At 42.4% G+C, this 26,345-nt stretch overlaps 1 protein-coding gene across 2 annotated transcripts in view; it reads right to left on the reverse strand.

The window, feature by feature from the left end:
* Positions 1–4,393: 4,393 nt before the first annotated feature.
* The window catches only part of nrxn1a (neurexin 1a), a 58,753-nt gene continuing 36,801 nt past the window's right edge, over positions 4,394–26,345 (reverse strand). The window contains exons 12-24 of one of the 2 annotated variants that reach the window (XM_078279404.1): positions 25,851–26,054; positions 24,674–24,700; positions 21,649–21,771; positions 20,812–21,193; positions 20,256–20,446; positions 19,315–19,488; positions 17,953–18,072; positions 16,447–16,628; positions 15,462–15,633; positions 14,403–14,492; positions 12,992–13,299; positions 7,895–7,973; positions 4,394–7,145 (exon numbers count right to left, since the gene is read on the reverse strand). In XM_078279404.1, coding sequence (XP_078135530.1) covers positions 6,844–7,145; positions 7,895–7,973; positions 12,992–13,299; positions 14,403–14,492; positions 15,462–15,633; positions 16,447–16,628; positions 17,953–18,072; positions 19,315–19,488; positions 20,256–20,446; positions 20,812–21,193; positions 21,649–21,771; positions 24,674–24,700; positions 25,851–26,054 — 2,354 coding nt within the window. In that variant the 3' untranslated portion in view covers positions 4,394–6,843. The remainder of the gene's footprint in view (positions 7,146–7,894; positions 7,974–12,991; positions 13,300–14,402; positions 14,493–15,461; positions 15,634–16,446; positions 16,629–17,952; positions 18,073–19,314; positions 19,489–20,255; positions 20,447–20,811; positions 21,194–21,648; positions 21,772–24,673; positions 24,701–25,850; positions 26,055–26,345) is intronic. The other variant, XM_078279405.1, reaches the window with a different exon arrangement.

The raw sequence follows: 26,345 nt of genomic DNA on the forward strand, positions 1-26,345 counted from the left end.
TTTTTAGGTGTTCTTGTAGACTACAAGCTTAGCTGAAAGAAACATATTGACTACATCTCAAAGAAATAAGCAAAGTGGGTACCATAGTTAGCCCTAAGAGTCATCTTACCCTTTATTATAGTTTCTTATCCATATCTTTCTTATGGTAACATTGTGTGGGCCAATACATTTATCACAACTGTCAAGCCACTATTTCTTCTAGTTTCAGGCAGCCATCTGCCTCATTGTTTTTTAAATTCAAATCAATAGGATCCAAATTCCTGAATTTGTGTATAAAGCAATCCATAAGATTGAAAGCTTGCCTAACATTTTCGGGAAATATTTTCAGATTCAGATTTTAATTCTTACCAGATTAGACAGTCAGGCCACCGACATATACCCATTGTTAAAACCCGACTTTTTCCTGTGATCACATTTCTTTTTCAAACACTCTAACAATCCTTCACAACAAGACTAACCTCATTCGTCACCTAAAAGTTGATTCTTTTAGCTAAGTAACAAAAATAATCAACTATTAATGCAAATTCCTTGTAAATTAGTTTAGGCTAACGTTACTTACTTGGCAATAAACGCTTTTATGATTCTGATTCTAAAAAAGATGAAAAACTGAATAGTAAATCAACTTAAAAATCAGAGTAGTGAAATCACTTACCTCACTGCTGAGCAAAGGGAGTTTGTTTGACTGTTTTTTGGGTATTTTTTTTGTGCAGCCCTGAAACTGACAAAATGCAGTAAAAGGTTAATGCTAACAAGCTAACGCTAACAAAGAGGTGGCTAGCTAACAATAAGCTTTTTAGTTTAGTTTGACATTGTAAGAAAGAGACTTCGAATTACATACATCTATAAATATAAAATATTAAGGATGACACATTAAAATGCATTACTTATCTAAATTGTGGTGTCTGTGAACGACCATGTGGTCCACCAGCTTGCCCGGCAAAATGTTACAAGAGTTTATATTGCTACACTAGCATAACTCGATGCGAGCCGTACGGGAGTAGACCCAGCTACGCATTAAAGTCCACGGTTTCGAATGATTTATCTGAATAAGCTGCAGAGGTGGCGGCCAACTCCGTCTCTCTGCTGAGCAGTTAAACTGTATTTCACACTATTTTTTATATTATATTTATTTCCGGTGCATAATGACAAGTAAATCTGGATTATTTACAGTTTTGAAGTAAATAATACAGACAGTAGGCTAAGGAGTATATTATTGCTGGCCTCTTGTCTTCCTTTTTAGCCTCAAAGTTAATAAATTAACAGCAAAAGAATAATTATGGGGAACAGGCGTGAATTTGTTTTGTCTCCTGCATGTCTCATATTTGTGTTGAAAGATGAGCACACTTTGATAGCAATGGACATAATATTCCTTTCCACTGCACTCCCTACATGTCAGCAGGACAGTCTGCCTCTCCACTCACACACACACACACACACACACACACACACACACACACACACACACACACACACACACACACACACACACACACAGAGTAACAAACATCTTATTTTGTGTGTGGCATTTTCTCCTTTATGCATCTTCAGCTTCTACTCTTCACAAAATTGTCTTCTACTGATACATAGTTGTGTGTGTTTTGCTGTGGGAACTATGTGGATGAACACAGCTCTTTTATAATTTATTCCAAAGCAGAAGGGAAAAACACAACCTTGAGCTCCTGACATGACCACACACTCATACACTCTCCCACAGTTTTGGTTACACAAGGCAAGAAAGAAAGAAAGAAAGAGAGAGAGAGAGAGAGAGAGAGAGAGAGAGAGAGAGAGAGAGAGAGAGAGAGAAAGACAGGGAGATATACATAGTCTGACAAATGCAGCTGCACAGAGGAGTGGAAATGAAGGACTGAGGAAGAGGTGTATGTGCCGATACATGATATGCATGTTTGATTAATCTTTTGCTGACTGTTCTGCACCTGTGCAGGGGAGGTGTGGATGAAAATATTGAGTAGGCTAGCCTAGTTTTTAATTCTGCAGAACGTGACAGTCTCCCTCCTTATATGTGCGCTGTTTGTTGGAGTATGGAGACTACAAATTCCGTTATATGCGCCTGCACATTGTGTCAATGACAATACAATTGAATTGCTCAACAAACCAAATACAGTAGATGCATAAAATCAAAACGTCGATAGACTTCACTGAGATGGCTTTAGTGGGGCTCTTTCATGGACCACAGCCATTGTTGATGTTATTAGATCCACCTGTGGTTTTCCTGCTATGACAATTCAAATTCAACTTTTTAAAAAAAAATATTTGCTATTGTCCAATATTTGAGTTCACGACAGTACCTCAAAAACTAATGACCAAATTCTTGCTTTACCTGTATTTTAAGAGATTTTCCTGAAAGAATCACAGACAGTAGGATACAGCATACACTCCAGATTTTTTGCATTTTCAAACTTGTCTTCAGCCCCGACCGACACTGACTCAAGTGATATCATTCCTTCTGGAGCCACAAAAGCCTTTGTTTCACATACAGTAAACACCTGTAAACACACTTTGTATACAGTCGGCACATTTCTCCTTTAAAATGAATGCTAACATGCTTTATTCATGTTAGCATGGTAAAAGTATGTATCTTAGTCCACATAGAATTCCGGGATTGGAGAAAAACGTGCTCTGGTTTATTGGCATTTCTTTAAACCAATCACAATCGTCATGGGCGGCGCTAAGCTCCCAGGAGCCGCTGTAAAATAGTCGTGCAGAGAAAACGTCGAGCTAGCTGTCTCAATTTACCATGCAGAGATCTGAGGAGCAGTTAACCATAGTCCTCATAAATCATAAAGTTTAAAATTCCAAAACAAAGAAAGCGGAAGGAAACGGACATCGGCGAAAATACATGCATCCGGCAGAATTTCCTGCGTTACCAGAGAAATCCCGGAAGTGGAACGTCAAGGATATACTAGTCTATGTACCATAACATAATATTAGCTAAATAAAATGCTTGAAATTGCATGTTAAGTTCCCATAGTTGTTAACATGTGAAGTGTTGGGATTTTGACATTAGAATTCAAAGCCCTGCTGAGTTTATAGTCTAAGTAGCTAAACAATGGTTAAAATTAATTCAGCTATGATTGTGTGTAAGCCGTAGCGCTAGCCCACTGAAAGATCAGCCAAGTCTGACAATGTAGGCTATGAGATGTCCTAAAATTGCCATTATAGTTGATAAACCATAACAATTTCCTCTCCAAGTTTTATTTTCTGGTGTGTAATGGACATTACAGCCTTACAGGGCTGCTGGTATGGGTTTGTGCCATCTGTAAATGTAGACTGAATATTGGAGCAGGTGTGTTGGCACAAGGTAACTGATTGGCACTGGAATTGTTTCTTGTTCACCCTATAAGCAGGACTGTCTTTATCTTAGCTGTCTGTGGTCAAGGACAGCACAGAGGCAGATGGCTTCGGCCAACAAGCCTTTTGTTGAGCACATACTCTTAAGCAAAAGATGAAAAAAAGGAAAAGACAGTGAGAGAACAAGACAGCCAGACTTGGGTGTTTATTGAAAAAGCAGGTCCTTGTAGCTTCTCTCACCTGAGGACGCAAGCTCAACCCTGCAGTCTCAGAGATCTTTCATCCGGCAAACAGCAACTCTGCAGAGACTTATACCGCTCACTGCACTGAGTCATACTTCAAAGCCTTGTGTGGTGTGTGCGAGGGGGCATTTATGTGTGTCTGTTGTCCCAGTTAGACACGATGGGACTTGGAAGAAAAGGTGCTACTTTCCTTACTTTAATAAAGCAAGAGGTTAAAGGGAAGACGAATGTGGGAATCTGCAACATGTAGATAATTTGTTAGAAGCACATAGTGCCACATTTTGGGAAAATGTGGCACTACTTCCAGCGGAGTTAGATGTGAAGATCAGCACCACTCTCATGTATGGCCGTTAAATATACAGCTACAGCCAGCTAGCTTAGCTCTTTCCAAAGTAGGGCTACAACTAATGATTATTTTCATCATTGATTAATCTACCAATTATTTGAAACTCTTATGGAACCCAAGAAAGCACAACATTTGGAATTATATTTGTGCTACGAAGTTAGTTTTTTATTTATTTGTACTTTATTGTACGCTAATGTGCATAATAGCAAACATGCAACAGATGGGATTTTTGTTTCCTCAAATTTATTTAGTTTATATTTTATAAAGACATTGGTTTTTGCATGCTTATCTAAACAGGGACTAATACTATATTAGATAAATTGGTCTCTGTTTATAATAATAAGTATAACAACTAAGTTACCATGACATAGGTACCCGCACTGCCATACTTAAACAAAATTAATCAATTATTCTCTCATGGCCAGTGTGAGACAGACAAAGTATTTCTGTCTGCAGGCAAATGGGAGCAACACACAAACGCACTCCAGGCTCACTTGGGTAATATTTTATTTACTCATTAATCTTCAAAACTATTTTTCATAATAAATTTCCACTTTATGTTCATCAAAGAACCGTAACAAATAAAAATAAAAGTAAATACTGTAGAAAAATTGTACATATAGAAAATAAACATGGTTAATGAACACCTAGATGTAGAATCCCATTGGTTGAGACACCTCCTTTGTTTCAGATGGCAACACAACAGAGATAGAGGGGAAAGAAAGCGACAGACACGGAGGAACTGGGAGAGTAGAGTGGGAAACTTACTAAACAAGGGGAAAACGAGAAGGGAGGAAAAGGGGGTCAAGGCCAGTTGAGGATGGAAAGAATAAGGGAATATGTTAAGTTAATTTTGACATTATACTTTCAAATCTCACACAGTCGTTTTCATGTCTGTTCTTGCCCTGGTCATTTTGCATGCATCCGACTGGTTTGTTACGTTGCTTGGAAGATCTGGAGGGGCTTGTTCATGTCATGGCACTGTTTGTATTGATATATTATGGAGCTAAAATTCTTGAGCTGTTGAGGGCTCAGACACTGCAAAAGTCCATAAACAGATAATTATACGGTAGCACATCGGAAACCCATCTATCTGCCCTGTATTGTTCATGTCATGAATATTAATAAACAGTCAACCAACAGCATGAAGACAAAAGGACGCAAAGAGAAAGAGAGAAAGGGAGAGCAATGAAATCAAAGCAACTCAGGTTTTCATAGAGTCAATGGCATCATGAACTGGACTTTTCTATCTATTAGCAACACATGGTAACATTTACTTACTGTTCTGTTTTTGATTTTTTTCCTCGGCTGTTTTTTTGCTAAAAAAAAGGTGGTTGGTTAGAGCAGGTATAGTGGGAGTGGCCTATAAGACAGGCTAAAAAACAGGATGTGGCCTGTGGTGGCCGCACACATCCAGGCATTGCACTGGAGTTACATTGCAACCTGCAACAACCCCCTCCCTCCTCCCACAAACAAACCTACCACCTCTGGATTTAGTGGGACACGCAACCACTTCACAGCACAGCTCAGAGACTCAGGCATGCAGCACACTCGAGATGGTCACACTTTGTCAATAAGGATTTGAACTGAGAGTCGATTCAGAGATTAAATCATGGTTGAATCCCACAGATTGAAAACCATTTGAAGTGCGTATTTAGAAATACTTCAAGCCAAGGTGGTAAGTTTATGATGGTGGTGCATCACGGTGTAACCTCTGGAGTTTCAACACCGTATAAATCACACGGAGTAAGATAATTCACGTGCAATAAGACCCCCCCTCCCTTCCCCAAAAAGTCTATACTGCCCAGATGTTCTTCATGTTCATCATTATCATTGCCATAACAATTATCATAATGGTCATTGTCATTTTCACCATTGTCGTCTTTTATAGTCTTCAGTGTCAGTTATGAAGATATGGTCGGTCTTTAGCATTGCAGGTATGTGTATGTCTGCAGGTATAGATTGTTTATATTTTCTGTGCGTGCATGTGTGCTGTATGTATGTGTGTGTGGGACACCTCAGTCATGCACGACTAGTGTCCGTAGGTAGCATCTGAAGTCTCAAGTATCCTGTCCAGGAAAAATCTCTCAGTTTTCCGCTGATTCCACCTTTGTGATTTAGAGGGTGCCATAAAACAGCAGCACCACAGCCCATCCATTACATTCACAGCACCAGCCCTGCCTCTGCCTATTATCTCGTAATTTACTGTCTCTATTGCTACACCCTGATTTCCTGTCTTGTTGCTTGGGGTTAGACTTGGACTGTCAGTGTGCTTGTTTCTTCAGCATCCTCAGTGCTTCATCAAGTCCCGTCTGCTAACAGGGAGGAAGGCCAAGAAGCTTGGAAGAGACACTTAGTGCTTGTCTTGGTGCTTTTACATCATCTTTGTTCTGGTGTTCTGCCCTCTCGCTCAACACACTCAGTCTGCCATGTGCTTCACTTAAAAGTCTTCCTTGACCTCTCCAAGTCCAACAGGAGAGGTCCTACTGTGGCAGGGGAGTGACTGGTCTTTTTATCTGGCTGGCCCCAAAATGGTTTTTAACTGGGAGTTGAACTGGTGCTTTTTTAAATCATTTGGAATGGTTTTTATGTTCTTAAAATAAGCCTCTCTCAGAGGCTTTTCTCATTTGTAAATACTGTACAATAAGGGTCCATGCCCTTGGGCCAGTCTGTTTGTGTGTGTGTGTGTGTGTGTGTGTGTGTGTGTGTGTGTGTGTGTGTGTGTGTGTGTGCATGTTTGTGCTTAAATGTATGTGTGCTTGAATGTGTATATGTTTGTGCCTGCCAGCATGTGTGCAGATGTGATTATTGGAGAGTAAACATTAACATCAGCTTGTCTATGTCGGTGTGTGTTTTTTGTTGTTGTTGAGAATATATCTTTATGTACATATACCGTTATATATAAAGGTGTATGCGTATATGTCTGTGTGCCTGATGTCTTCCGCCTCAGACATAGTACTCCTTGTCTTTGTTCTTCTTGTTCTTGGAGATCTTGGCGATCCCCAGTGGCTTGTCCTTGGCGCTGCCGTTGGGCTGTGTGGCTGAGTTGCTGATGTAGTTGCGGCTCTCATCCACGTGGTAGGAGCCCTCGTCGCGGTTGCGGTACTTGTACATGGCATAGAGGAGGATGAGAATGCAGAGGGCTGCAGCCGCCACGATGCCCACCACCATACCTGTAGTGCTGCTGCTCTCCCGAACCACCTCAGATGGACCTGGGAACACCTTAACCTCTGGCAGGGGAGGGCGGGCTGTATAAGAGGGGAAGAGGGGAGGAGGGGAGGGAGAGAGGGGAGGTATGTGATGTTATATTACAGTTAACTGCACACACTATTAATTTGTATTACATGTCAAGGTGTTGAGTGGAGGGCTGGAGCAAGAAGATACAATGCATCATCATGATTAATTATTTGACATGCATTTTGCATAATGCTACATGATGGCAAGGGAAAGCTGCAGCTTAGAGCCAAAGCTGTTTGCATATTATCACATAATGTGTAAACAGATTGCATTACACTGTGTTGAGAGGAGGGCCAGAGCACAGGTGCACATTATATCAGTTTTATTACATACATTTGACACTTTATGACATGCACAGGCAGGAGGGCTGCAGTGCTGTGATAATACAGTATGACTCTGGCAAAAGAATTAGCATGTGAAATCTTTGGCCTGATGGATGGAGGGGAAAAGAAGGAAAGGAAAGATAAAGGGAAAAAAGAAAAGAAACTGCTAAAAAAAAAGAAAGGATGGATAAAATGAGATAAGGAAAGGTGAGGGTAGAGGGTGAAAGCAAAGTAAGGGATGGAGATGAATATAGGGGGAGTGGATGGATAGTGTTAGGTAATGCCTGGAGGCAAAACCTAAGTGGAAATGAAAAATTAATCGCGGCGAGCGACCAAGCGGCAGGAAAGAGCTGAGCGACAGTGACTGTGGAGGAAAAAAAAAAAAACTCAAAGAGGCAGTGTGATCTGTGTATTTGTGTGGGGAGGGATAGTCTCACCTGAACTGGGGTCACAGGGGTCAATGTCTTCATCATCGCTGGGACACTCAGCTGACGCCACCAGCAGGTCGTCTGCCGACTATGGAGAGAGGATCCAGAAAGAAAGTAAGAATATAAACACACGTATATACACACAAACCCTTTATCCACTTACAGCCTGTGCTCCACACCCCTTCGGTTTATTTTCTACATGTGTGAGCACACAAGCACCAATCCATCGCCCACCTGTTATCCAGTTTGCCACAAACACTTTTGCCTGTTACGGCCCCCAGTAATGGCAGGTGGCCAAAACTTGAGTACCAAGGAGGGAAGAAGAAAGGAGGAGGGAGGAGAGAAACATAGAATTCTGTTTAAAACCACAAGGGGACAGTCAGTTATCATCTCCTACTCTCTTGACCCTCCCTCTCTTTTCTCTCCTATGGCCTTTCTATTTTCCACACCTCCCTGCTTCCCTTTGTTCTGCTTTCTCCATCTGATTTGGCTTGTGTTAATAAGTGTTGGAGAATGCACAGTGTGAAGCCAAAGAGAGGAATACAACCATATTTCCCGGCCAGTTTTCATTATTCAATATTCCAGCTAAGCACTTAACGGTTCATTTAAATCTCCTCTATTTAACACCTCTCCATAAGCACCATGTCAATAACCCACTTACACCGAACCTCTAACCTATATCAACCAACTAATATCTCAACAACCGCTCATTCTCCGTGCCTCGCTCCCTCTCTATTGAAAAGGAGCCCTTTTTCCTCTCCATCCTTGCTCCTGCTGTTGCCATGGCAACTCTAAGTTCAGGCTGTTAAAAATGATGGGGAATAAAAAAAAAAGGAGTGTGCACCCTCAGTGGGGACCTGTGCATGGATTTGCCATTCCAGCCAGAGTATGAGGAGAGGGGGGGAAGAGTTAAAGATATATGGATGAATAAAAGGAATTTTAGGGGAATGGGGAAGAAAGAAAGAGAAAAGAAGATGTATATAAGAGCAGAAAGACTTCAAAGTACTATGGTCTTTACTTAGCACTGTGCTAATGTGCTTCGCATATTCATGACTTACTGTTATACATCGCCTGCCTTGACACTTCGGTATGAGAAATGTGAATGTGTGTGTGTGTGTGTGTGTGTGTGTGTGTTTTAACCACACTGGGCGCTCAGTGCCAGCATTAAATTAAAATTGGATTGTGATGCATTGCAGTAGATCTTAGTAACCCACAGAATAAAGGAGAGAGTGGCAGAGCTCTTGAGGCAGATTACAACTAGACACCAGAACAGAATCTGAACCAAAGTAGTAAGTGGTCGATTATCTCTTACCTAAAATATACAGGCAGTATTTCAAACCAAAATTCATTAAGCTTTTTCTCTGTCTTTGGTTTCTCTATTTCCTTGCCTCCTTGTATTTGTAAGAACATATATTACATAAGGTTAGAGAAGCAACCACTGAGTTTATTCATCTGAAAAAACACGTACTGGCTTTGTATGGTGTGGTCTTGGTCCTGACAAGTCTACTGTGGTTTAGTTTGGCCTGAAACATATATTAGGTTATTGATGCTTGACTCTGTCTCTTTCCTCCACTGCCTTTCCAATCAGTTCTGCCCACTGGGCTGTCAAATGCTGCTAGGGTGAGCTTAGCCTCTGGAATCCAGCCAGTCAATAAACCTCTGTGCCTTTGCCAGGATCCAAATAGCACAAGAACCAATCAGCCAGTAGGACACACATCACCCCTGTCTGTCACTAATCAATGTCAAGCCACCATGCTTGATTATTGATCCAAAGACACCTATGTGCCCTCCACAGAAACCTGTTTTAAATCCTGATTTCAGCTAAAAACAAAAGCAGACAAGTGAATTTAACAAAGGCCCCTCCTCTGATCTGTGACATTCCCCCATCAGCTGACCACCCCATTCAACCGACAAGGTGTCGATTGGACTATTGATCCACCACATCACATGGGAGACAATGAAGATGAGGAAAACTAGAGACATGCCAAACACAACTTATCACATCAATAAACCACAGAAGTTTCTAGAAGATGTGCTAAAGGGATATGTCCAAGAAACCTCCGCCCCTCCATTTCACCCTCCTTCTGTCCCTCCCTCTTTGTCCCCATCTTTTCATCATCTAGCAATAGAGCATGCTGACATAATGATGGACACAGATGCACAACAATTGATGGGGAAAAAAGAGACACAGGAGGGAATAGATAGGAAGTGAGAGAGCATGAAGAGAAGGATACCTGCATGCTGAAAGAGCAAAATCTCTACCTGAGCAGCCGAACAGTGCCAGCGACCGTCCATGCCTCCCTGACTGCCTAGTTCACACATTGTAGCTGCACTCTGTCCTCACACACTCTTGCAGAAGATTCAACAGCTTGGCTGCTACTTTCACAACTGGAAATCAAACACACATGTACATACACAAGCTCTATAATAACCAAACACGCTCCATTGCTCTATTTCTATTTAGACACATCTACACAGGCGTACAACAAATCAGGCTGAAGTTGGCAGACTGATGGAGATATCCTGGCGATAGAGGAGAGAAGCTAGCTCCACTACTGCAGATGGTGAGATAGACTCATACACCGCCTGCATTAACAGCCTATCACTGGAGCGAGAGATGGAGGAAGGGAGGGAGGGAGGGAGAGAGGAGAGAAGGGGGGGAGGGGGAGTGACGGGTAAATATGAAAAGCTATGGAGGGAGAGAGAGCAAAGGAGAGTAAAAGAAAAGTGAGTGAGGGAGGGAGAAAGTATCTCCAGAAGATGGATAGCGAGCAGAAGAAAAGCAAAGAGGGAGAAAAAGATGGAGAGAGAGCAAAGAAGAAAAGACAGGGAGGGAGGATGTGAGCGAATGAGAGATAGATGTTCAGAGGGCTTGTTGAAGTGTCTGGGTCAGCTGATTCTTGGTAGCCAATCGGGCGCCGCTCTGAGCCTAAGGTTTCTTCTATCGGTCTTCCCATCAAACACAGGTACACACATACACATGAACACACACAAACACACACAGACAGATAGACACCAAACATCCAAACCAAAACTCAAGCTCTGTGACTCAGAGCAGCCTCGAGCATAAACACTCACACACTCTCACACAATCTCTCCCTCTCTTCTCCTCGCTGGTTCTCAGCTGTCATGCATTATTAATCCTTTTACTTTTCAACATAAAAAAAGAAGAAAAAAAAACAACAAACTGTGGACTTCAAAAGGAGGCCCATAACACATTCTTACTGCACAAAGTACTGGCAAGAGTGAATGACAAGAGTGAACCCATGGGATGACTTCAAAACACACCCAAACTGTGTGTGTCAAATCGATAATTTGCTGTGACCCGAAGCACCTTTGGAAGACATCTCTTACTGTCCCTTCTCTGATGCAATGTGCTGCAATTCAAGCCTATTGTTCTCAATCCACTTGAGTGTTGTGTGTCTGTGTGTGTGTGTGTGTGTGTGTGTGTGTGTGTGCATTCTGTGTTCACTCTGGTTAAGGCCAGGTTTGTTGCCAGGCAACACTAGGCAGCCTCAATGTAGAAGCTGTAGATTATTTTTAAAGAAGACCAACACACACAAACACAGAGTTTGGGGGCCAGCAGGAGTGATTTGACTTTATACAAACAAGCAAACACACACACTACATCATATTGAGCATATAGGGGGTCTGACCTAGTTCTCATACAGTGATATTGAGGCCAGTGCAAAACTCTGCATCCCAGATTTAGCACTGACATCAGCATATCACAAGAGCAGGAATAGTTTGTTTAAAACACATACACAGGAAGAGATCGAGAGGTGAAATGTGAAAACAAGCCCCTGTGACAACGCTGTCACTCTGCAGCACTATCCATCCAGCTCTCATATCCATTATTGATGCCTGAGGCTTAGCTCCCAGCTCTCTGTGTTCTATTATTTATGTCTGAAACAGCTGGCAGTTTATACACAGAGGAGCTATTCTCTATGGGAGTCTGGATAGGAGAGAGAAAGCAAGCAGCAGGTAGTGGGGCTCACTATCTCCATGGCAACTTGTATCATTCGGAAGAAAAAAAAAATCTTTTTCAGTGCGGCAGGCTCAGTTTTATAACACAGAAGAAGAACTGCAGTACACACAGATGCCCACAATAGAGCAGAATAGTCTGTGGTGTACCCACTGATAATGTATCCTCTGTTATTAGCATTGACTCCGCAGTTACATCCACTATAAATATGCCTCAAACAACAGTTATGTGTGTTCTGTTATAGAGTCCCATTTGCATTAGTTTACTAGACGCATATTATGGAAAAGCTATTACAGCCTCCATTAACACAAACATTTCCCCCCCTGTAATGTAGAGGGTAGGGATCACTTAGTTGAGAACTTGCCTTCTAATCCACTCATGTGAATGTGCTGCAGCAGAAAAATTAAATGTGTATGTGAGCCTTTAATTGATTAAATGTTTTTGGCTCCCTTCTGTTTTGCATGTAACTTTTGATAAAGATAATGTTACAGAGCAAATACAATACTATTAATCATTCACCCTAATGAAAAAAAGGAACTGCAACAGAGAAAGGTTGAATTCATTTTACAGCAGTGTTTTCTTATTACGTTTGATTGTTTGGTTGTGTCTTGCATCTCACTACATTAATAAGTAGATTAGTGATTAATTTGGTTAATCTGATTTTGATCGGACATTCATAATTATCCACCTTGTGCTTAGATCCTGAGCTACTTCTCTTTTTGATTTCTTTCTTTCCATAAGTCTGATTTGTGTTTTTAATGTCTTCTTAACGTTATGTGAAACACTTTGAACTTTATGTACAAAATGTGCTATATAAATAAACTCACCTTGCCTTGAGTGGAGTTTAAAACCATCCCACTCCTCCTGACATATCTTCCTATCCTCTAGTCCTTGATCAGTGGGTTTGCTAATCCCCTTACTGAGTTCGAAAAGAAACTTATCAAAGCAAATTAACACTTTTTAATTACAGATTGTCACACCAAAGGATGATAGCAGTGGGGTGATAGGACAAATATGTACAAGATATCTGAGGAATTACATACAAGTACATCTTTGTCTAACCACATGCAGCAGGGTTTATTTTCATACACAAGTTGTGAAAAATGTGATTGTGCTCTGACCTGCTGTGTGGCCCCCTGTTTCCTGTTGGTGGCCGTGGTGGTTGTGATGTCACTTGTGGAGGGGGCGGAGTCAGAGCGGTTGCCTCCCGCTGCAGCACTGGACTGCGGGGTGATGGAGGAGGACGGCATGTCGCCAACCAGTCGTGCGCTTCCTTCCACTCTGATGTGGGGGTGCCCCTCAGCGGCCATGTTGAGGATGCGGAGGCCATTGTAGTAGAGTCCAGAAAGCTGGCCCTGGAACATACCTTCACGCTCACCTCCACCAACACGCACCGTCGTCTGGCTGTTGAAGATGGTCAGTTGGCGACCTACACGGACATAGACGCACACATGCACGCACACACACGCACACCAAACACACAGAGGCACACCAGGAAGGAAGGTGGACAGACACGCGAATACAGTCACACACACATACATACCAGTGGTCACATACGTGCATACATACACACACAAGAGTGTTTGAGTGTTACACAATCCACCACCCCCAAGCCATGGTGAGAAGATGGGATAGATTAAGCATGGCAGAGCAAATCGAAGCCGTGGAGAACCGTAGAGGGGGCTCAGACTGTGAGAGATAAGAGTGGGAACAGAAAACAGAGAAGAAGAGGAGAGAAGGGGAAGGAAAGAGACGGAGAAGTCGAGGAGGAGGAGGAGGATGAAGAGACAAAGAACAGAAGGAGGAGGAAGAGGCAGCAGATGAGAGGAGTCAGAGGGTCCTGAGAAGACGGGGCTGACAGATGGTTGCTATGGTGATGGCTGTGCGGCACGGCATTGTATTTGAAGGAGCAACAGACAGGCAGACAGAGAGACAGAGATCTGGAGAACTGTTGTAACAGCCCCATGAAGCATGCACAGGTTATAAGCTCTAGCACTGCTCACTGTTAAAGGGACTAGAGGCTAATTTAAGGAGCTCTGCTGAAGTTTAGGAGGAAAACCTTTACATTTCTTTCAAAAAAAAGCATTGCTCTATTAGTCATCTCAAATTTACATAATTCTTCCATGTCACAATACTTTGCATGTACTTTAATTTGATTACAAAATTGTTTTTCAACATATAATCTTTAATAAATGCTTTATTGTTTACAATTTGATAATAAACACAATTATTTACCAGTCTTAATAAAGCATCTTTTATCAGTACTCGTTATCTATATTTTCTGATTTATTCACATTTAAATCTCTCCATCGTCCCTTTAACCTGATATTATCAGATACACACTAACAAGATATGTTCACAGGCACTACAGTTTACACAGTATTACACACTACAGCTGCCCAACTTTTAAATACTTAGTTATGGATTTATTTTTAGATGTTAGTTGATGGTGCACAATATAATATATTCAACTGTCTTCAAATTGTATTTTTTAAGCTCAAAGTTTTAAGGAATTTTAATCAGGGTTTTTACCTTTGTCGAGTAGCCAATCGTCAACTACTCGACCGAGCCGATAGGGGATTCGCTGTCTGGCGATGGCCAGGCGCTCGTTATCAATGTTGCCTTTAATTTAAAGATGAAAACACAGTAGTAATTACGCACATCCAAACGTGGTACAGGAGCTGGATACAAAAAGAACAGCAATGAAAAGAAAGTAATGGTCTGCTCATTGTTAGCATGTCACTGCGTTAAGGTAAGCTTGATGTGCTAAGAGAAGAGGAGCTGAATTCACTATGTTCCAGTGAGCGGACTCTTACTCTCTGTTCATTGGGTTTAATTTAAAGAGACATTTCAGGGGTTAACATCTGCAAGAGCACAGGGAAATAATGTTACAGCTGCCACATACTGTCTATATGACTGCCTGAGTTTAGAGTTACATACAGGAAGAACCCTCACACACACCCTCACAACAACTAGCATTTAGCATTTTAACTATCAGCTACCTATAGCCTGGACCTCATTGTGTTAAAGACTTCTACCTAAGATTACCACTTTAAATATAAAAACCAACAAATATAAAAACAAAAACTATGTTCAACAAAATACACTTTTTTCTTTTTCTTATTTTTTAACTTTCTAGTTAAACATTTAACTCAAAATATGACATGTTTTTAAATTATTGTTTGTCCAAAAATGCACCAACTGTTATTATTTTCTTTTATGGTGAGAAAAACAACCGACACCTGAATTGAATATTTTCATAAATTACCTTTAACACTATTTAACAGGCCTAACATGACATAGCTGGCTAATATACAAGCTATTGTAATAACTATCTCTTTTTATGGTTTAAAAAGTCATGTTTCATATCAGATCACACATATTTCATTTCAAACACAATAACATAAAACAAAGTTGCAATTATTTTTCTCAGTAACCTCATTGTTTAAATATATAAACATTGATAGGAACACTGATTCACCAATCAGGAGCTGGGTTGATTTGGACTAAGGTGTAGTTAGCTCTGTCCCAGGACAGGCAGTGCTGTGGTGGGTCGGAGGGTTGGGCTTATGTGGGCGGGGCAGGGCCTACCTGAGGGATAGCGCTCTATGACTGGCAGGTCGTCCAGTTGGAGGGTTGCATTGCCTCCGCTGCGGGTGAACCGAATTATGTGGTACTTTCCATCGTTGACAAACTTGGAGCTCTCCTCGATGTTGATGTCATCAGTGCCAACATTAAACACTACTCTAATGTTGCCTTTGTCCTGAGGAGGTGGATGAGAGACACGAAAATGCTTCATGAGGAATGTAATTAAAAAAAAAAGGCAAGGATATCATTTCTTTCTTTAGTTTTTATGTCCTTTGTTATTTAATGCCTAACAATTTGAGTTGTTTCAATTCAATTTATGTCTGTGTTTTTGTGTTATAGGGGAACTCCACCGTTTTCAACATCAAAGCAGGTGTTGCGGCGTGCTACTGCATATGGGAAAAAAAGTTATATAAAGCCCCAGATGGAGCTTCAAGAAATCTGATAAATTGCCCCAAGTGATGTCAAATGAGTCAGCGTCGATCGGGGCTGAAGACTACAAGTTTGAAAATGAAAACAATCTCAAAAAGAAGATAACAGGTCTGTCCAAACATCCACACTTGCGGTCTGTGCAGGTTCTGCCATGATTGTGTGGTGTTTGGACGTGAATAATAATATTCAGATTGAATTCAACATGTCATAAACTCATGTCTGCTTCATGTTTGCATGCATTACAGCCACCAACCACTGGACTGGTGTTACACGGGAGACTGTGGTGAATTGTGGGATACCGCTCACTCGATGCAGTATTAGGATGACTGTCTATTCAGGGTTCTGGCTGTTGGCATTTAGCAGACGTGGGACACACTTGTCAACTACCTGATGACACGTGAATGGGCTCAACCCCCTAAATGCAAGTGTGGCTACTGGGACAGACCCAATAGGTCTCATGAAACTCTGTGGTTAAAGAAACAAAGCATGTCTAGTTGGTATATGCTTTGGTTAAATTAATACTTCAAGGAAGAACAATATGTAAAATAACTGTACTTACTATTTGAAGCTGAAGGTAATCTCCCAGGCCAGATGCGCTGTCCACCCGGAGCAGAATGGCATGTTTCTGTTGGGTGCTGAACCCGAGGGCAAGCCGGTCTGCCCTGGTGCTTGGACGTTCATTAGGGGGCCACGTGTAAACCACCAAACCTCCATCACGGCCAAATATATAAGTGGTCCCAGCTGGCCCACACAGATAAAAAAATGAATTGCAAGCATGTCCATATGCCATAAACAGTGTTATCTATCATCAGAGGTTGCATACTGCAGAGGGCGCCTTGGCCTATTTCTGCTAAATGTTTAATACACAAGGGGCATATTGGGAAATAATAATAAAAGCTTTAAAATGTCACAGTTGACTGGCCTTCCACATTTGCTTGTTTCTCATGCTGAAAAAAAATCTGTATTTCCCAAACTACTTCTCAACATTACTGCAGGAGTCTGACTGCAATAACTGACAAATAACAGAAAACTATTGTTGGACGAGCTGCAGGATACCTAAATAATCATCAAGTATCTAACTTGTAAGGCTGCTGAGGATAATTTGTTGAACATTTAAAGAGGACATTATTAAAGAGAGTCAGAATAACCAAACTAGACATTGAGCTAGTGGTATTTTTGTGCCACTTCAGAATCAACAGTTGACAGCGCCCTCACCTGGTGGCTCTGATAAAATGCAAACAAAAATGCTTTGATTCAGTGTTTGAAACCAAATCAGTGGCAGCTGTAATTCTATTCTAGAAACATTGTGACACATCTGTCAGTTTCCTCTGCACAGTGGTTTAATATACTGGTTATTGTGAGAACTTCACTCTTGTCTCTGACTCGTAGTGGAACCTTACAATGAGCATGTGAACTGTGAATAAATGGATTGCCAAATCCAAAGTTACACAGCGCACTGGACATTGGCTTACTTTTAACCCAGAAAACACATCCGAAACAGTGGCATATTTAGATAGGCCTATATTAGTTTTGTTGAAAGTCACAACAGATATGACTACATTATTTTGAACATGTGTGAAACTATGAATATTGTGTGAAAACGTGTGTGTGTGTGTGTGTATGTGCCTTTGTGTGGCTGACTGTGTATTTGGCCTTCTGTATGACTCTTCTGCAAATATGAGCTACTGTATGAGCACTGTGGCAGTTCTTGTGGGCACTTTAAAATAGAATCCTGCCGGCGCCACTGCAACGAATCATCAAAGCATCACTTTTAAACCTGCAGTTATACACCAGGGTGTGCTTTCTACATTTTAGAGACAATTAGGGTGAGGATTAAGGTTTGACAGAGAGTGCAGGACAAAGGAAATTACGCACATAGCATAAACAACTGCACAATTAAACCTGATGCTCTATGATCTACATAACCAAACTTATATCTAATGAGTATTCAGGGGTCACACATACTATTACAATAGATTTTACTTTTTTTTATTTAAATATTAAAATAAGCTAATTCCACACCTACAGTAGTAGTAGGTCTGAGAGAGAAAAAGCAAAGACTCACCATCATTGCATAGTGGCCCAGCATATGACGTCATGCTGCAGTCACAGGTGAAGCCTTCCCACTGCTGCAAACAAACTCCCTGATTTGAGCAAGAGTCTTCTTGACATGTAGTGCTGGGGCCTGCAATGAAAGAGGTGGTGGGGTGGGAGGGTGCAAAGGTTAGGAGAAGATAAGCAGACATACTTTTTTGATGTTGTCTGAAGCCCAGTGTTTAAACAACAGTATGCCAGTACTGTATGGTTATTTTTAATCCACATTTCCTTGAAACATTTTGCATTTTGAAATGGCCAGGTAGACTGTTGTGCTGCAATGATGTTATGATTAGTAGTAGTAGTAGAAAATAATTGTGAGCCTAAGATAGTATGGATAGGCTCCCATAGATGCTAGATTATAAATATAAACTAAACTGAAACTAAACGGAAATCTGATACTCGGTGAAAAGAGCTAAATGTGGAGAGCATGCAGGTGGTGAGGCTAGATGAATGGGGCAAGGGCAGGAGGAGGTGTTAAACATAAGAGGGCATAGTTATGTTTAAAGGCCTACATCCCAATACTCTTTCTTCAGCAGTCTGTCACCATTCACTCCCTGCCTCGTGCTAAAACCACACAGGAGAATGTCAACGCTCTAAACTTAGTTCTCATTTGTTGAAATTCTAACACGAGGCGTGGAGGAAAGCGTGTGAAATGACTCACAAATGGAGTATTGAAGTTTAGGTTGGGAGTCAGTAAGAGGAGTTGGAGCATGCTGCTAGGCAACACGGGTGGTGGAGCTGTGGTCAACTCAAGTCAAGCGGTGGTGATGTCACTACTGTGATGAAATCACTATGGTGGCTAGGAGAAGACAGGTCACCTCTGACCTTTGACTCTGGATCACTGGGATCCACACGACACTAGACACCACTGGGTAGTTTCAGTACACGCACGCACGCACGCACGCACACACACACACACACACACACACACACACACACACACACACACACACATTTTCCCACCCTCGTACACGTGTCTCACATGCTCACACAAAGCGATATACCTTGCAAGTCAGCTTTCATCAATGTAACTTTTGTCAGCCAAACAAAAAAGCAAACAAGCAAATCAAGTTAGATGGTTAGTCAATGCACATAGATGCCTGTGAACTGCTGAAAGAGTGGAACAGAGAGAGAAAACACAATGTGCAGAAAGATCGAGGAGGAGATGACAAGAAAGAGAGCAACATTTACATCTAATAGACCAAAGCTGGGTTAGTGGGTTATCCTAATAAAAGAGAGCATGAGTTAAATGAAAACTGAAAGAAAAAACAGAAGGGACATGGAACCAGGACAGATCTACTGGTTTGATTTCTGTGTGTTTGCACCTCACCTTCACAGCCTCTCTCTACTTGTCCCATGGTTGCCAGTGCATCAGCCAAAAGGTCAGGGAGCCGGCCATTTAGATCAACTGTTGCTAGGCAACCCTGGAATCCCTCGCGGGAGTGGACCAGCTTAGGCAGGTCTCGGTACATCTCTTTGGAGACGCCCCCGATGTACAGGTCACCTGGATGAGCAACATAATGAATGGCAGCTTCATGAAGCAATCACAAGACTGTATCAGTGTCAAGCCTGCAAGTAATGATTTTCATTATTGATTGATATAGCCATTATTTTTGTGTGTTTATAAAAGGTTACAAAATAGTGAAAAGGGTCTTTGAATTGATTGTTTTGTCCGACCAACAGCCAAAAAAAACAACAAATGAAATGTACAGCAACATACTGTACCTGTATAACAGAGAAAAGCTGCAACGGTTCTCATTTATTTTTTTTTAAGATTATTTTTTTTTTACATTTTAGGCCTTTATTTGTGACAGTACAGCTTAGACATGAAACAGGAGAGAGAGGGGGAATGACATGCAGTAAAGGGCCGCAGGTCAGAACCAAAACCGCAGCTGCTGCTGACTGAGCCTCTATATATGGGCGCGTGTGCTACCAGGTGAGCTACCCAGGCGCCCAAAGGTTCTAATTTTTAAAGCAGGAACCAGTATAGATATAGATAGATAGATAGATTAGAAAATTGACCACTCTTATGTCTGTACAACCAAGACTACTTAGCTTAGCACAAAGACTAAAAACGGGGAAACAGCTGGCCTGGCTCTGTCTGAACCAAATCTGGCTACCAGCACCTCTTAAGTTCACTTGCCAAGAAAAACTCTGGCACATAACCCCCCAGTTTTACACTTCAGATTTTGTATGGATTAAACAAACTAGATATAACCTGTTAAATTAGTGAGCTTTAGCACTTATCACTGCTTGTATTTTTGTGCATACCCTTTAGGTCGAGGTTCTTGGCGCCCATGGTGGTCTGTGTAGTGACTTTGGTGTCAATCTTGACCGTGTGGAGATTGTTAGTGTCTCTGGATATGTGCACGTTGTGCCAGTGGTTGTCGTTTAGGGGACTGTTAGAGTTGCCCTTGATCAGGTGTGCTCCATTGCCCAGGTCAGAGATGTAGTGTAGGTAGCTATAAAGGGAACAAGGAAAGGAGGGGTTCAAAAAATTGGGGAAAATTAATCGTATTCATGATGAAGAACAACACAGGGTCATACACTTCAGGACATTATAATCTGTCTTGTAGAAAAATAATTACAAGAGTAGAAAAAGAAATGCTTGACTTGTGCACTTTTCATATTTGATATTTCAGCCTCAATCATTTTTAACACAATTGTAACTGTAAATCCCAGACAAAATAGAACATGCACATGCATTTCTGCAAGACAGATATTACCATAAACACACATTTGAACTGCATAGTCATTTATTTCCCCTTGCAAGACATTGCACTGACTCATGTAATGTGAATACCGCAAACTGCTTTGCCCAGCTCACCCTTTAACCAGCTCTACCACTATGAAGTCATTGCCGTCCCCCCTGTTGAAGAGAACAAGGCCGTCGGGCGACGTCGTCTTGAACTGCATGAAGAGATGCATGGAGTAGTAGGCCTGCAGCGTGGGCAGTGTGACAAAACTGGAGCGTGAGCGGAAGGTGACAGGGTCAGCCACAATGCTCTTATAGCCAATAACAGCGTTGAGCTCGCAGTAGTCGATGTCACCGTTCTTGCACAGGTCAATGTAGGGCATGCCGTTCAGCGTCAGGCCCTGAAGATGGCCGATGAAATTGGAGGGCACGGCAGGCATGAAGCGTTTCTCCGTCACAATACCCGTCTCCACATTGTGAAACTCCAACTGGGTGTGGTCGCCCGCCATCTGACCTGGTGGCGGGGTAAGCTCAGAGGTGAGGGCTACGGAAAGTTGGGTTTCAAGTGGAACTGTTCAATACTAAAACAAATACTATTGCTATTACCTATTGCACATTTCAACACTTGAACTAACAGTGACAGACTGCTAGTAATAGATGTAACAGGCCCTAATACTATAACTAATACCATACTAGTGTAGTGGTGTACAGTTATGCTCACAGTCATAATTCAAAATGATTATTTTCACTTACACAGGTACAGATGTTCTCTAAAAAAGAAACCCTTAATGTTGGTCTTATAGCATTAACAAAAAAGAATCAACCAGCAATTTATCATATGAAACATTCTCACACAGAATACAAGCAGAGGTCTGCACACAGACTCCAGATAAAGCAAAGTAAAGACATTTAGTCATTTTATGGTCATAAACAAACTAAAAGGGGTAAAGGTAATGCTTCTGTGGTTACCTTCAACAGGCTGCAGGTCGTCTACGGTGAGTTTGAGGCCCTTGCCACGCCGGACTACCCTCACCGTGTGCCACTCATTATCATTGAGGCCCGACCCCGCAAAGATGGTCTCTGGGCCTTTACCTACACATAGCCCAGAGCACCATTAACATAATGCACACAGAGGTGGAGAGAGACAGATAGAGAGAGACAGAGAAGAAAGAAATCCAGAGACAGCAAAAGAGATAAGAAAAAGAAGCCAGGCAGATTGAATTCAAATTTAAGGACAGAAAATGAGGGAATGGAGGGAAATAGCAGAGGGAAGGGGGAACCATATATATCCTGGGGAGACAAACACCTCTGTGTCAACACACACTCCCCATAGATAGACAGACAGGTCACTTTGCAGATGCGCCAGTGAGACGGATGATGTGACACAGACAGAAAGATTAGCATAGATGGATGCCATGGGTTCCTAAGATGGAGACTGTGAGTCACAACAGGCCCACGCTGAGACAATCCATCTGTGGACAGATCACACAGCCATGATGACCACCTACTTCCCACACATGCACAGACAGCACATTCGCACCCCCTTGACTCCTAAACCACCCCGCACATATAACATATATTAGTCTGTGTCTACATGCAGGAGCTTTTCTTTATTTTGCACAGGAGCGCAATACTGCAACGAGCCTCATGGTGGCACTAGACACAGTGGAACATCAGAGAGCTCTCCAAGGTGCTGATGTGCAGCAGAATGAAAGAAGCTGAGCTGTCCTCTCATGATGTCTCTCTCGCTCTCTGCCCATCTACCAGCTCATATCTTCACATAGTTGACTGCACACATTTGACAGACTGACTGTTCCCAAAACCTCAGTGCCCCCTTACTCCTACTCACTACAAGCACCCCACCATCCTTGAACACAACACCTACCATCCCCCAACACACACATACACACACACTCCCTTTCCCCCTCCAAGCCCTGTTGGTTTGAGTGAGTCTGCTTACAGTGACCTATAGGAGCTAATGATGGGGGAGGTGAGAAGTAAACTGACCCGAACGAATTCTGCTGCAGAAAATGTCAAGCATACCTCTCATATCACTCATTGAGGCATGCAGGCAGGCTCACCCACACCCACACACGCACATGCACGCACCCACACCCACACACACAGGTAGAGAGGTAGAGAAAGAGGCATGCGGACAAGCAAACATAATACAAAAAATGGATAAAAATGGATATGGCAGTGTGAAATGCATATGTGTGTGTGTGTGTGTGTGTGTGTGTGTGTGTTTGCAAAACTAAAAGAGTGTGTTATGCATTCAGAGAGGACACAGGGTTCCCCTGAGGAGACTCAGCTGTGCTCTGGGCATGAGCATCTCATCCTGTTACCATGGATCACTGCCTAACACTGAGTGAAGGATAGAATATGTGCATGTATGTGTGAGTTTATGAGTGTGTGTGTGTTTTTGCATATATAACCAAATACTAAAAAAATGAGCAGACTGTGGTGAGAGTGAGGCAGTGATCTGTGTCAGCTTGGGAACAGAGAGAGGCACAAATACACTCCAAAACCACACAGACAAAGTCATACACACACAAGCAGCTGTTTTGGGTCAGTGCTAACAGTGCATTCAACAGCATGGTGAGCTTGGTTTAAAGTTGAGCTACTAGCGATCGCTGTGGTGGTCGGCAGACAGTCTGCGCTCTGTGCTGTTAAACCAAAAGACAACAAGGCGAGACAAATCATACAGAAAGACAAAAGGGACTGTTTGTTGCAATGGAAATACAGTTCAAATCAAATGGCACAAGCTAGTAGAAATTATAAGAGCAGGATAATGAAAACAAAATGAGGAAAAGCGTTTCATATTTCATTAGCTCCAAATAACAAATGGCTTTTCTGCCGGATAAGCCTCAAATCTCTCCCATGCCGAGGCTTTTATTTGACTGCTGAGTGGACTATTTCAGTGGCGCTTGGCTGTTAAATACAATTTTTTTCCCCCCTTGAATATCAGATGTATAATTTATTGTATGCACACCGTGTGCCAGAAAAGTGGCTGACTACTGAAATGTTCATTGAGACAACCGGTCTAAAACTGGCCGACAGACACACTTGATAGCAACAGCACTGTGTGGCTAGTAGGGTTTCTATGGCAACTGCAGTCGTCCATTTCACCACCTCTTTGTCGTCACAGAGCAATCGTCTCTCTCTCTCTCTCTCTTACTCCCTCTTTCTCTGTGGTCGTGACAGAGAGAAACTCCACGTGAGGGAATTAAACTTCATCAGGGATTCAGCTCCACTCACAGCAGTATGAACAAAAACACACACACACACACACACACACACACACACACACACACACACACACACACACACACAGATGGGCAATGAAGAGAATACAGAATGTAAAGGCACTCACACTAAACACGCTGATTGAAACACTACCCAAAAATCCCTCATGTACAATATTAGAGAGATACAACAATCAAACAAAGAAAGCAACCAGACAGACCTTGGGATGAAGGTGCAACAGTGAGAAACAGAAGGATAAAATGTCTTTTGTCTCCGGCATGAAGGAGAAGTAATTACCCTGCAGCAGCTCTAAGTTGCATTCATCCACCAGCTACACTACTTTTTCACCCCCCTTCAACCCCTGCCGTCCTCTCTTCCGTCTATCCTTCTTTGCTAAAATGGCCGACCTGGAAAACCCTGGCCCTCAGCAAAAATTGCACCACTCCTGTGGTGTAGCTGAACATGTAGACACAAACACGCATATGTGCACCTCCCCTGTCCAACACACATATATGCACACAGACACATGGTACAACTATATGCTGAATGAGGGATTACGATCAGATGGACTGACGAGACAGAGTGAGTGAAAAACAGTCAGACAGACACATTACATATAACAAAAACACACACGGCCGGGCGCGCGCGCGCGCGCACACACACACACACACACACACACACACACACACACACATACTAAGGAGGAAGAGGAAGGAGGAAAGGTTAGGTGAGATGGGGGATCACTTACTGGCTGTACAGTTTATCCTGATACAGTCTGGAGGGAGAGCAGAGCAGAGGGTTAATGCTGCACACATACACATACTCTCCACGCCCCGGGGACGCACACATCGACACACCCTGCACGCATATACAAACACACACACACATACACTGCTGAGAAAACACACACTCTCCTTTGTCATCGGACCTCAAGCTGGACCGTGTATTTTCTTACAACAGTGTGTTGCAAATGCAATTTCTGAGACTTAGATTTTTAGCCAATACAGAGTCAAATCTGGATCAAGATTGGTGGATTTTTACATTGAACAATTACATGTTAAGGAGAGTGGTGTGTCCCAGCATGAGCAGTGTGCTTATTGGCTGCTCTGGCCTGAGCGACAGTTTCAGTCACCAATCAAAAGCACCAGGAGACTGAGCTGGGTCATGTGTGTCAGTTTGCCTGATGACATCGAACACATCCCATAATTTTTGTCGCCCATCCAGAGCACAAATCTCCGTAAATGGTCGGAAGATTTAGCCCCATTATTATACATTGTTGTCGTTGTTGTTTTTTAGCCATGATGCCTTGGTGTGTCGTGTGGCGTCAACCACAGAAAAGACGCGGCTGCAGACAACCAGAGACCAACACATGCACCCCTCTGTTAGTCTATGTGTGTGTGTGTGTGTGCGTGTGCATATGTGTGTGTGTTAGCATGTGAATGTGAATGTCAAATAAAGGTCTTGAACTTAACCTTGAAAGTGTGTGACTGTGAACGAGTGAGTCTGTTTTTAGCAGTTGCAATTATGTTTGGCGTGTACTATTTGGACCGTTTTGTACAGTTTGAGTATTTGTATTGATTGTTGAAGGTGTTAGGGATGCACAGGTCCACTGGGAGTGAGCAGAGAATGCAGCTTGAGGCTTGACCCTCTGTTCAACGCAGAAACAATGCCACTAACATTTAACTGGGTATTTTCGCATTTATAAAAGGTATCTGCCAAAACCTGTGAAACCCTTGAATATATTGAGCATAAATGGTGCAGCAGAATTATCAGGAAGAGTTTACTTTCCAGGGACAATATATTATTAATCAACATTTAATGACATTCCTATGCAAGAAATAGCCAAGAGGCCAGTATCAGCTGCATTCCCCTGGCAGGTAATTAAAACAATGTTGGAGAATCTCTGTTTGTGTGTATGTGTGTACCTAGGTTGACAGTGAGTCTGACACGGCCCCCATCCAGCTCCAGACGAAGAGTGTCTGCGGAGTTACGGGATGTGGTTGCCATGAGAACGCCATAGGCCCGCTGGGAGCGAAAGCGTAGCGAGACGTCCTCCGCCGCGGTGTGCATCGCCATAGGCAACTGCACCTTCATAAACTTACTGCCGTCGTACGACAGGATAGTCGCATCTGTACAAGACACAAAGAGAGAGACAGGCAAGGAACGTATGAGAAAAAGTGAAAGACGGAGGAAGGCAGAGATGATGATGGAGGAGAGTGAGGTGGGTGGACGCATAAAAAAGAGACAGAAAAGATTGACAAGGAGAAAACACATGATGTGGGAAGAGACAAAGGCAATTCGACGTTGAGTGAATCAGATTTAAACATGACAGTTTACAAGTATGTTGCAGCGTGGCTACATTCCCTTATTCCCCGGCCACGTCATGTTGAAACTCAAAAAACCTACTTCCTACAAAATTA

This window comes from Sander vitreus, chromosome 21, assembly GCF_031162955.1.
Source record: "Sander vitreus isolate 19-12246 chromosome 21, sanVit1, whole genome shotgun sequence".
NCBI classification, from domain to species: Eukaryota; Metazoa; Chordata; class Actinopteri; order Perciformes; family Percidae; genus Sander; species Sander vitreus.